Raw genomic sequence first — 12,740 nt, 5'->3', positions numbered from 1 at the left:
CTGAAGAAAAGGAGAACAAAACCAAAATTATCTCAGTTGACCCCTTTCTGCAAGCCCCCTCAATGCTCTCTCTCTCTCTCTCTCTCTCTCTCTCTCTCTCTCTCTCTCTCTCTCTCTCTCTCTCTCTCTCTCTCTCTCTCTCTCTCTCTCTCTCTCTCTCTCTCTCTCTCTCTCTCTCTCTCTCTCTCTCCCTCCCTCCCTCCCTCCCTCCCTCCCTCTCTCCCTCTCTCTCTGCCACTGCAGGCAGAAAGAGCTATGGCTCCTGAACCCACAGAGTAGCTTCTAACCACATCTTTAAAGATATTCTTCCCTGAATCCAGAGGAGTCACCCCTGGGGTCTGCTACATGCCACACAGCATGGACAAAATGAAAACCCTCCACCTGGTGGGTTATCTTGTTGCTTGGTCCAGGGGCTCTACTGTGGCACTGTCTTGAAATCTGCTCCGTTTACCAAGTTTCAATGGGTGTGTGAGTTGCAGCCGCATCAGTGGGCAGTGCCATCCCTAGAGTGGACGGATACCCCAAGCCACCAAAGCTACTAGGCAAATCAAGGCTTTGAAAAGGTCAGTCTGCAACTGCATACTTACCAGAAGTGTCACTGGCCAGCCTCCCCACTTGAAGAGCACAATACTAGACCTGCCCTAATCTGTGGCTGGTGAGCTTCTCGGGTGGGCCCACTTACCTCATAGCCTTTGTTCCAGTTGTCAGTCTCTAATCTGTGCTGATTCTGTTTGAGCTGGTTCAGGCTTGGCTTAATGAGAGCATTTCCCACAGTTTCCTTTGTCCAATCATCCACCAGCTTGTGCAAGTCATCGGTGAACATGCCTTTCTTGCTGGCCGGAGACTGCTGACAAGCCGCCATCACCGCCCCTGGGCTGTTCCCCATGCACAGTGGGTCTGGAACAAAGTTGAATGTTGAGGGTCAGGCTTGGCAGGAGTTTGGGCGGTCACTGGTTAAATGGGCCATTCAGAAACCAAACTCCCAGGTAAATGCCTCCAAAAAAGTGGCAGGAGGACTTGCCTGTACACCTTTTGTTTAGCTTTTCTCGGTGTATCCCCAGCGTTCTCCCTTTTCAGTGATGTGAAGACACAGAGTCTATACAGCAACCACACTCAGCCCCGGCTTGGAACCTGAATGTATTCATGAAAAGAAACCAGGCCCAGCAAAACTCCACTCGGATCATTGTTCAGAAAAAAAGTTGTCTTCAAGGCCACACTGGGTTAAGAAACCCCTAATACACAACACCATGCCACAGGTGACCAGGATATCCCCATATTCAGTAGTTCTGAATCCAGAACAAGTGGTTCTAAAACCTCAGAATACAGGAAGGCTGGGTTCATGGCTGCTATTGTTGGTGTCTTGCACTTTCTCTGAGTCGATCTCCGTCCCCCCTCCCTGGGTGCATCCCTACACCTTCCTCTTCCTCTTCCTTGCCTCAGCTCAATTGACCTCGATCAAGCCTGTATCCATCTTTTCAAGCCACATTATTGGGAGAAACTGTCAAAGGAAAATTATTCATACCAAGAAAGGATTTCTTTGGTCAGTTGACCCAATTCCCATTCTGACAAGTCATAGTTTACATGCTTGTCTCTGAGATGAAGCTCTCGAAAAAGAGCAATGCATATTTGAATTCTGACATGGCTCAGGAAACGGACATTCCCATCTTCAAAGGATGCGATTTGAGGACAAAAAGCCAAAGCTCCAAGACCTCAAACTCACCCAGGGTCCGGACCACCCCCAGGCTCCTGAGACTAAGGCTACGGATCTTTCTATGCTGCCTTTCGAGGTGTCCTTAGCTTCCAAAATTCCAATTTCTTTAGTCTGATATCCCAAAGCTATGGGAGAGGGGGCGGGATGGCACATAGGGTGGATGGGAGAGATATATTCCAAAACGAAGGTGAGGAAAACAAAAGATTCCATAACAATGTGGAAGTCATTTGATTATTTACAGGTAGAATTGTAGAGGACCAGAACCTGAGTAGGAATGGCCAGTGACCCTGGAACACACATATATATATATACTACCTGAGGAAAGGGCCTTAGACAAGGTCTTTTGCATCTCTGGTCTTCTTTGGGCCTCTCCAGCCAGAAAACACGGCTTCACAGGGCTGTGGTAAGGCTCACTTTCAATTCGACAAATACTTATTGGCCACCAATCAGCTCCACGTCAAGTGGCCATCCCTGTGAACATCTGAGCTCCCAGAGGGCAGCCTTCTTTAGCTGTTTCCCACAAAAGGACACAAAAGACATACTCAAGCCTGAACTCTCAGCTTGGTGGCACCTCCATTAGCAGATGTGCCCCTGGAGCACTGCAGACCCCTAGGATAAAGCGGGACTGAGCTGTCAGGCCCTGGGGATACAAAGGCCAAACTAAAAGCAGCTCCTAACCAGCAGTAGGGCTTCCATCCTACTCAAGCAAAAATGATTCGGGCCTGAACAGCTTTAGGAACTGTGGCTCATTCTCAGGAGAATATTGGTGAGAGCTTCAGAAAGTCGAAGTGAAGAGATTTCTGTAAAATGAAGCATCGATATTTGTTTCATTGACTGGGGGAAAACACATAAGACCTGACTGGGAAGAGGAAAGCAATATGAAGCAATCGGAAGGCTCCTCAAAGATGTTCTGGCAAACAGAGAAATTCAGTAAAGTTTGTCGCCCCTTGGACACAGAGAGCTCTATTTGAGATAACCCTGAAACAAAGCGAATGGTCTAATCATTTGGCCTCTGTCCATACCTGCGCACTTGTGGAGGGACTGTGGCTCCTCCCCACCACCTACCACACACATATGTATCACATGTCACACATCCCCCAGAAAACTCAAGAGAAGCTCATGGCCTGGCTCTCTTCAAAAACCATGTCCGGGCCATTCCAAGGCCTTGAGGCCCTGATTACGAGAGAAGTGTGGCCTTGTTACTTAGAAGTCATTCATGCTCACACCTTGGATTTCCAGAGGGTCGCAGAGAGGTTTTGAAGAGAGTCCTTTGGCCCAAACCATAAGACTACCTGAACAACCATGGTTTACCTGTGGTGACAACGATGCCATTATCCATGTGTGTCAAGGACTGGGGACGGCTTCGGAGTTTACTTTTGAAGGACCTTGGGCGGCGAGGGGACGCAGGTTGCAGAGGCAGCTCAGAGGATTCGGATTTGCTATCTTTAAGGGAACGGAGGCGACTGTAGAGCTCCTGTAGTTCCTGGTTTTGCTGGGCTTGAAGGCTCACAACTTCCTGAATGTGTCTGAAGAGCCCAAAGAGAAAAAAACTAAAGTCAGAGTGAAGCAGACACAGCCAAAGAAACACAACCAGTGGGCAGTTTGAGGGTTCTAAACCACCTCTACCTTCCAAGACTAAATGTCCTGGAAGCTCAAGCAAGATTCTTCTTCTCTGGAAAGTCTTCAAATAGAGGCTGGATGGCGAGAATAGTTCTATCAAGTTATGTTCTAATGGGGATTGTTTTTAGGTCTGGCCACTGAGGATCCTTCCAAGTCTCCAAATAACAAACCCAAACACAACATAAAGGTGTGGATATGGTGATTCCACCACACCAAGAGGGAAAGAGGGAGGTGGGGTGGCTCAGTGACAACAGAGACAAAGACCGGCCCAAAACTGACTTAGTGGCATTACTTATAATGGCAAAAGACTAAAAGAAACGAGAATGGCTGAACAGATTAGGATACAGATGTCATGGGCTCCTACTCTGCCAATTAGAAAGCCAAACATGTGGATTGCAAAAGATGGAGCTCTAAGTGTAACCTCTGACATATGTGTGTGTGTGTGTGTGTATGGGGGGGGGGGTCACAGTTAGGAGGCTAACAGACAAATGGAAGCAGATAGAGATACAGATAACATCAAACCACTGCAAACCAGAGAGGTGGTGGTGGTCGGGGAATCAGTGTTCCAACAGCCGGAAGAATAAACCCTGTGGAAGAGGAGCCAGCTATCCCCATCCCCAGCTGATGGGTAGGTTTGCTCAAGAGCCCTAGGGACAGCAGCACTCACCAGGCTAACTAGAAACCTCCGCAGGTGCTATAGAAACTACTATGACAACCTAGAAAAACTTACACGAATGGATACAGAGTGAAATAAGCAGAACCAGGAGAACAATGCCTAACAGTAATAGAGATAGCATACAATGATCAGCTATGAATGACTAAACCATTATCACCAAAGGACCCATGATGAAAAATGTTCTCCACAGCCAAAGAAGGAACTATTGGCTTCATCAGAGCAGGCCATCTTCCACTTCATTTCCTCCATGAGTTTTTTACTACATGAGGGCTATGTGTCTTCTATCACAACATGAGCAATATAGAAATAACATCGCATGAAAGCACTGGTATGGCCTGTCTTGGATTCATTCCTAAAAAGTCAGAAAACAATTGTCAAAAATTGTTTCTACAGGTGTTGAAGAAAAGAATTCATTCATTTTTTTTTTTGAAACACTGACTGGTTTTCATCATGGAAATGGCACTCAAGAAAACATGGTACCTCACTCCCCACTTCACATCTGGACCATCTGTAGCTGAAGGACCATGAAGACCTTTTCAAGTGACCTCATCACGACACCTCTCCTATATGCCGACTCTCGCTTTGAGAACATGAGTGTGCTCATCGTAAGGGACAATGGCTGAGCAAGTTCCAATACACAAATGTAATGTATCGGGCTGGAAGAGTTGTATGATCTGATGATGAGGGGAACGAGCGAGACCAAGGGAACAACATATCCAATGCCAACAGTATTGTAAAGATGACCAACTCTGGCCAACACGACAGCCAAGCCTGATACCAGGGACTTGTGTCATTACGTGCTAGCCGCCTCCAGACAGACAACCGATGTGCTCCGAGGGCTGACTTGAGGCATACTTCTTTGGAAATGGCTAAAGCAGGCACTGGTTTTGCTTGACTATACAAGTTTCTACCAGAAGTTTTGTTTTTCGTTCATTCTCATTTGAGGAGAACAGGACAGATATGTGAGGCCCCGGGAACAAGTTCTTTGGTTCCCCAATACACAGCACGATGCTTGGCACCCAGTAAGTACTTCAACCACCCTATAAGCATAACAGAATCATAGTATGCTGTAAGAAATGACCAATCTAAATCTGCTACTTGATAAATAACTCCTACCAATTTACATTAAAACGGTTTTCTAATTTGTTGGAAAGTCTGCAGGGGAAAAAAGGCTAGAAAAAACATCCCTTCCTTTACCATCCACATGTGCATACAAACACTAGAATGCTAATTTTATTCCTTTATTAAAACAAAACTGCAGGAAGAGTGGAAATTTTAGTTCTAGGGATGGCCAAACACTACCTGAAGCTCATCTGAAAAAGATCTGGGGGGTCTGGGTGGCCAGCAGGCTCGATGTGAGGTAGTAATATGATGTGGCCTCCAAGAAAGCTCATCCAAATTTGGGCTGCATTAGGCCAAGGGCAGTGATAGCCTTCCTGTCCTCTGCCTGCTACACTGCATTCAGTTCTGGAAGGACACAGATAAGCTCAAAAGCATCTAAGGGAAGGTGACACGATTGGGTGGCTAGGGTGATGCCCAAAGCCTTTTTGCTCAACTCTCCCATCTAGGACATGGACTCAAGGCCCTTTGTCATCATGATTTTAGATCCAGAGCTAGAAGGAGCCTTAGAGGGCACTGAAAGTTGAGGAAATCAAGGCATGGAATTGGTTAAGTGACTGGACAATCCAGAAGAAGAGAAGACTTGGGGAAGATGAGATGGATGTATTTGAAAGCTGTCAGGTGGAAGCTAAAATGAACCCAAATTTGTAAAGAAAATGGAACAAGTCATCCCTGTCTGATGTTTGGAGCCTAGACACAAGACCCTAGGCCAGTGGCTTCACCTGAATGAGCCTCAGCCTCCTTGGCTCTACCTCTGCAGCCCATTCTTTTCTCAAGAGATAGCCCTTAGTACCTGAGGTCCTAGATTCAATTCCAGGCCTGAGGTCCTTCTAACTCATGGAACAGATTTGGCTTCAATTCCTTAACAAAACAGGGACATGTTAGCAGAATTACCAGCAAATGGAAATGAGGCAGTAGAGATTTAGAACTGCAATCACTTCAAAATCAAAATGCCTAAAGCTTAGAAAGCAGAGAGGCAGCTTTCGAAATTCCAGTGAGCCCCAAATACATTCCACCCTTTTCACGTCAGGCTGATCCCAGCTACTTAGGGCTTCTTGATCCCGAATCACACGTCCACCCTAGCCCACCCCACCAACAATACTCACTTTTCCCGCAGTTTCTGAAGCTCAACTTTCAAATCCTCGTCTTCAATTTCGGATTCATTGTCACTGCTCATTGGGGAGGATGGAGAATAGAAGAGTGTGCTCTGGGTCTGCACATAGGGGCATCCTTCTTGGCCTGGCCCAGGGCTTCCCCCTAATTCTTCTGAGAGGCCAAGAGGAGCTGAAGATTCACTCTCTGAGCTCAACTGTGTCCAAACAGCCTCGCCAGGCCTGTCCGCTTTAAGCCACAGCTCAGGCCTGGATTGCGCACTGCTTTCTGTAGCAGAGGTATCTTTCTCTGGAGTCACAGAGGCTGGATCGGTCTGACATGTTGTGCTGAGAGATAAAAGGTTCTCCCCATCTCGGTCATCATCTTTGGGAGGTTCTTGGAGAGAGCCAAGAGTCTCCGAAGAAAGCCAAGTAGTCTCTTTTCCATCATCTGTGCTGGGATCAGTGAGGACTTGAATGGCTGTGGGTACACAGTCTTTGTCACCAAAAGCAACTTTATTCACCTGCTGATGAGGTACGGTGACAACCTGAAGCACAAAGATAGTGAAGAGAACTTCCTCAGAGAAGGGGAGCACTCTAGGCTACCCATGAACCCCAACTTCTCACCCATCCCCCCGCCCTCCACCCCAAGACAGGCAAGAAGAGTTCCAGTTCTCCCAGAGGTCACAACCTAGCACACGAAAGGAGAATCGGAACTCTCCGAATCATAACCGAAGGCAAACAGGAGCAATTATGCTCCCTGGAACCATGAACATCATATCATGGGGGAAAGGACCACTGAGGAAATTTCAAGTCTGGATGCTAACCCCCCGCCAAGCATTTCAGACAAAGGATTGATCCAAGACACCAACCTGGAACCGGCCTCGCTGAAATGAACCAGTCACCACGCACTTATTGAGGAATGCAGATTCTCCTGCCTGAGGCAGTGAGGCTGAAGTAACTTCTGCTCTCATCTCTGGCTCCACTGCAGATTTGGCCCAACAATAAACACACAAACGAGAACAGTGTTGTCAAGATTTCATGTGTTCGTCCGACCCCCAAAAAGCTTCATTCGGCCTAGAGAGTTTACAGGCTGTCAATGCAAAAGTGAGCAACAGCCCACCAGTTCCCGAGCTCGGAATTAGGCGCCGCAAGTGTGACACTTTCCCAATCTGAGCTTCTACATGAAATGAAAAATGGGAACAAATTGGTTACAGAAAAACAAAGGCCAGTGACAGCGGCATTCACGGGAGATGCTGGAAACGGCAGTTTGGTGGAAAACCAAAATCCCCAAAGGAAATGAGAAGTGATATTATTACCTCATCTATGGCCCTGACTACATGTGAGCACACTTTGCTACCGTGGCAGCTTTTGGATCTCTTGCCAAAGCTGCTTGACTGCAGGAGCCTGTATACCCAGCTTTTCAATTTGCGGGTCATGGGGACTTCTGAGACTAAGACAAGTAAAGTTTAGGCCAAGATATCCACCTCCTGTGTGCAGATGGAAGGTGCTGCTGCTGCTGCTGCCACTGCCACCATTGCCACCATTGCCACCGCTGCCGCCACTGCCACTCAGCACAGTAGCAGAGTAGGCTTCAGGATCCCCTGGAAGGGAAGCATCAAGGGGCATCTCCTAAAGGAGATAAGAACAAGAAAAAACACATGGCGATAACTTCCAGACTAATCTTGCAAATGGCTCGAAGGGTCCTTGCAGGAAACTGGGAGGGACCAAACAGATTTTGTACTGGTTGATTTTTCTCAGATCCAAATCAGCACACCCCACCCTCCACACTAGAGGAAATGAGAACTTTCCCCCTTAGTTCAGACTGAAGCTCTTTTTCTATAGGCTCTTTTAGTTTCGTTGAGGCGAGCAGCAACAGGGTGCCACAGTGAACACTGGCCAACTATGTGGCCCTGGGAAGGTCACTTCATCCCTGCCTGCCTTGGCTTCCTCATTTGTAAAACAAGGAGAATGCAAGTTCCTCCCTATTCCAGGGAGGATAAAATGAGATCATAGCACAGGACCTGACAGCTAGTAGGTACTATAAAAAATTTTCCTTCCTTTCTCTCCCTAGGTCTAGCGATTAGGGTTCCTCAAGAATACAATGACTTTCCTTCCCCAAAAACACATTTGCAGAGAACACCAGTTTGAAAAGGGGCCATACAATTTGGGAACATCTCAACAGAGATTATCTTCCAAGAGATTACTGAAAATTCACCAGCTACCCATTTCATTCCTGAAGATGGGCAGATGTAAGGAAAGGTCAAAAAGCACTACTTCTGTGTAAGCATACCCTAAGACTTGGTGACGGTCAGTTTAGACTAAGCTAGGAGTGGGCAAATCTTAGAGCTCTCCTGCCAAGAAAGCCTGAGGAACTGGTCAAACTAGAGCCTTAATCCACACCTATGAGCTAGTGCCCCTGGGCAGAGGTAGGGGTCAGGTAAAGGCTGACTCAGGGCTCATCAGGGAAATAATGGAAAGGACTCTCGCTCACCCTCTTTCTCCTCCTCTAGGATTCCCAGAACACCAACTGACCATGTTACTCCAAAGAGAGTTGGCCACTGTAGGGTGACACCTCTTTGGAGATCAACAGGGAACTTCCCATGTGTACATTCTTTAAGACCAAGGCCCTTTCCAGTTCACTGGGATTATGTCCCTACAACAGGCTACTTAAGTCCCTTCCTAAAGAACATTGGCTACTGGCTCTACCGTCTTTCGAAACACCTTGGGACAAAAAAGTCAACAGTCTTCTTCTCAAAAGCTCTTTGCTCCATTTTGAAAAAGGCCATCATCATCCCTTTGAAGACACACATCCACACTTCTTAGTTCTAAGCAGGAGTTTGACAAGAAGTCAAATAGTAAGAAGGTTTGGGACTGGGGAAACCCATCAGCCCCATGAGCTACCAAAATCTGGGAGCACCCAAAGCCGCCTATCAGATGCCGCCATAAAGCAAGGGTCAGCCCGAGCACACAGCCAAAGCATTTCTGGCTGGGGGGGGGGGGAGGGGGCCGAACGGGACTCTGCACAGTGAACTCAGAGAATAGCTTTGAGCTTTTACTCCCCAGTAACCCTAGGGACCCTTTTAAGAAGACTGACCCTTCTGTTTGTTATGCTATGAGGACAAAAAAGGGTAACACAAACAGCTCACTCAGGGTGCCCCCTAAGCTGCCCTGCATCTTGATTCTGGGCCTCTTCTACTTAGTCCTTTCCTACCTGTGGGACCTAAAAAAGCCCACTTCCAAGCTTGGGGCTGCTTCATTTTCTTCCCCTCTGCAAAATGAAGGGATTGGACTAGATCGCTTCTTGGGCTCCAAACAGTGTGATAATATGCCTGCTCCCCTTGGGAAAAAAACAAAAACAAAAACAAAACTTTCTCTGTCCCTAACCCAAGGGCTACTCACCCAGCTCCCAAGAAGGTTTTGGGGATTGCTTGCACAGCCCCAACCTCTCTCATCCTCCTAACTGTGGCCTGGAGTATGTACATCCGGCAGTTTCAAAGGCTACACCCCTGGCAGAGCCGGGCCCTGACACACTGGCTGCTATCCAACTGGCTTCAGGGTGAGAGATTTTTCAGTCAGAGAACCTGAAGAGGGCCTAGGAGCCACACTGGCAAGGGGAGTTCCTAGAGTGGTAGCCAAGTCTCAGCTTCCCGAAGTGTTAAGAATGACATCCTTCCCAACTCTTTTGGTCCAAGTCACTGTGCCCTCTGACAGAAGAGGAGAGAAGACACTACAATAAAATGAAGGATACTTACACGCAAACCCAACTCATGGGGTGCAGACGTGGTCACACTGGGTGGTGGCTCCCTTTTGAGCACGGCAACATTAGCAGGCTGATCCATGGCAGAGAGGACCAGAAGCTCAGAGTGGGCCTGCTGGGTACCAGCCTGCTGAGTGGGGCTGCCCCAGCTTCTGCAGTACCCTGCACCCAGAACTTCAGGCCCAGGGCCACAAAGAGTCTCCTCTGCTGAAGAGGAAGAAGAAAAAGGAGACTCGAGGTTCGGGCCATCCTTCTGACTCTCGGGGTAGAGACCAGCTGTGCTGTGCTCCTGATACAGCAGGTTTCTTAATTTTTCATCCAAAGTTTTAATTCGGTTGTCTACAAATTCTAATTTTGGAGGTCTTTCGCCATCTCCCTCAGGTGCCGAGGAAGAATGAAGAGGGGCTGGATCAAGGCCTGGGCTCTGAGCGAGCATGACCAACTGAGGGGCAGAACCAGCTTCAATGCCCACGACAGCTGCATCCTCTCGAGAGGTCACGATGTCACACCCAGGAGGCCACTGCACTGAGGAGGATGGAGGGCTTGGCTCAGACACACCCATCTGCAGTGGAACTGGGCTCTCTGTGAATGCAGGTGACTCTCCAGGGTGGGCAACACCTACATCCAGGTGACCCTCAGCTTGGTGCCCTGGATATGCAGGTAGGTGTGTGCTGGGGACTTGGTGGATGGACTCCTCGAACTCGATGGGAGCAAGATGCACTGAGGTAAAATGGACCACTGGCATTTTGGTCTCCTCCACCTGATGAAGAGGGGCTAGCTGTTCAGTTTCAGGACCAGCACATTCAGAAGTCTTACCATCTGCCAAATCCTTGGGCTCTGGTTTGCAAGCTGAGAGCTCACCCTGCGGTGAGCTGGCTGACACAATGAGAAGTGTATCCTGTGAGAAGGGTTCTCCATTGCTAGTGTTCCCCAAACCTAGGACAAACAGAAGGAAAGGTTAAGAAAGGACTGAAGGCACAAATCCAGAGTACAGACCCTCTCTGCCACAGAGGGTCTTGACTCAGGGAAAATTTCCAGAGTTAAAGAAGAAACAAAAGCATCTCCCCCTTTGACTGGAGGGCTACAATCTAGACATCACATAGACACATGTCTCTCTGTTTAACAGGCAGAGTAGTCAAAAGGGAGCCCATTCGTCCAGAAAATTCCCCAATCACCAAGTGAAGCTGTCCTCCAATCCCAATTCAATATCTTCATGGCCAAGCTAATTGAATGAAGAAAGCCAAGAATGTGGCGGTGCTTAGCACCAGTCATTTTATTTATTTTTTATTTTAAACCCTCACCTTCCGCCTTGGCATCATTACTATGTATTGGCTCCAAGGCAGAAGAGTGGTCAGGGCTAGGCCATGGGGGTGAAGTTACCTGCCCAGGGTCACCCAGCTGGGAAGTGTCTGAGGCCAGATTGGAACCCAGGAGCTCCCGTCTCCAGGCCTGGCTCTCCATCCACTAAGCTACCCAGCTGCCCCAGCACCAGTTACTTTCAAGAAAGTGATTCAACTCTTAAATCACCATGAAAGAAGAGGCTCGAGTGTTTCTTAACATGCTTCTATATGGGAGAGGGAGAAAAGGAACAGTTGTTCAGGCCTGAAACTAGAAAGGAGAAATGTGGGGAACATCCCATATGGCCTAAACAGCTAGAAAAAAGGCACAATGGCCAAAGGCTTGGGAATGACAGCAGGGGCCGGGCAGGACATGTGAAAAAGACTTAATGAAGACAAGCTGACCAAGGAATGCAAAGGCTTGGGCAAAACGACTGGGGAAAAAAGATGGAACTGAGAAGAAGGCTGCTTGATAAACTCATTATCACATTCCACTGGGACATGGCATCAAGAGTCCAAAAACTGGTCAGGAAAATGATCAAGCAAAACAGCAATCCAAGAAATGAGCTGGCTAACCCTAACCCTAAATCTGGATCACTAATCTCCAAACTGGTTGGCGCTCTCACCAGAAAAGGAGAAAAGGGAACGAGCCATCCCAGTGACAAGAGGACCAAACCAATGGAAGAAATTAGCCATTAACCATCGAGCCTTGGATTTAATTGTTGTTGGCTTTTTATTTTTAACTTCAAAACATAAAAAGGGGCATTTCCATCCAAACAGGAGAACCCAAAAAAGAATTGGGGCTTTAGAGGACACGGTGAATCTCCATTTCATACCAAATGTTTTTTTTAATGATACAGAATAAATCCTGTAAGTTACTTTTCAAAACTGCCCAGCTTGTTGGTGTTTCCTATGGAATTTACTTCTCTTCTGTTCCTTCAATAACATGGTGTTCTTGTAGCCCTCATTTTTTGTGAGGCATCATTCATGAAACTGCCCCCCCAACCCTACCCTCTTCCCAATGAAAAAACCACAAGCAACCCCCCCCCCCAAAACCGTTGTAGCAAATAAGCAAAATCAAGCAAACGGAACCCCTACACAAATGTGGCACTTTGAGTCCACTGCTTCTCTGGCCAGAGGCAGGTGACCCAATTCCTCATCAGTCTTCTGGTCAGTGTTTATTAGTCTTTCAAGGTAGGTGGGCATTACCCTGTGGGGCCAGCCTTGTAGAAAGGGTTCTCTTAGGGATTCAGGGAGTCCTGGCAGAAAACCCCTCTGGGTCTTGCGGTTGTGTTGGGGGAAATTACTCTTTCCTTTAGGGGTCTCTAGTTTTGCAATAAATGCTCAGTGTCTTCTTTGATTTCCTTATCTCTCTAGCTTGAACTCCTTATTTAGACTCTGTGCCAAGGTCAGGCTTCACCCCTGC

The 12,740-nt window shown here is 47.7% G+C and overlaps 1 protein-coding gene across 7 annotated transcripts in view; it reads right to left on the bottom strand.

Annotated features, from left to right (window-relative positions):
- Positions 1-12,740, bottom strand: part of WNK3 (WNK lysine deficient protein kinase 3) — a 65,237-nt gene that overhangs the window by 4,878 nt on the left and 47,619 nt on the right. For all 7 annotated transcript variants that reach the window (XM_056809040.1, XM_056809041.1, XM_056809038.1 and 4 more), the window contains 6 exons: positions 9,973-10,913; positions 7,705-7,849; positions 7,090-7,202; positions 6,233-6,765; positions 3,023-3,237; positions 683-897 (listed from right to left, as the gene is read on the bottom strand). In XM_056809040.1, the coding sequence (XP_056665018.1) occupies positions 683-897; positions 3,023-3,237; positions 6,233-6,765; positions 7,090-7,202; positions 7,705-7,849; positions 9,973-10,913 (2,162 nt within the window). The remainder of the gene's footprint in view (positions 1-682; positions 898-3,022; positions 3,238-6,232; positions 6,766-7,089; positions 7,203-7,704; positions 7,850-9,972; positions 10,914-12,740) is intronic.

Source organism: Monodelphis domestica, chromosome X (genome assembly GCF_027887165.1).
Source record: "Monodelphis domestica isolate mMonDom1 chromosome X, mMonDom1.pri, whole genome shotgun sequence".
In the NCBI taxonomy this organism is placed as follows: Eukaryota; Metazoa; Chordata; class Mammalia; order Didelphimorphia; family Didelphidae; genus Monodelphis; species Monodelphis domestica.
Note: the sequence above shows the minus strand (reverse complement) of the source record. Positions and strands in the feature narration are given on the sequence as shown.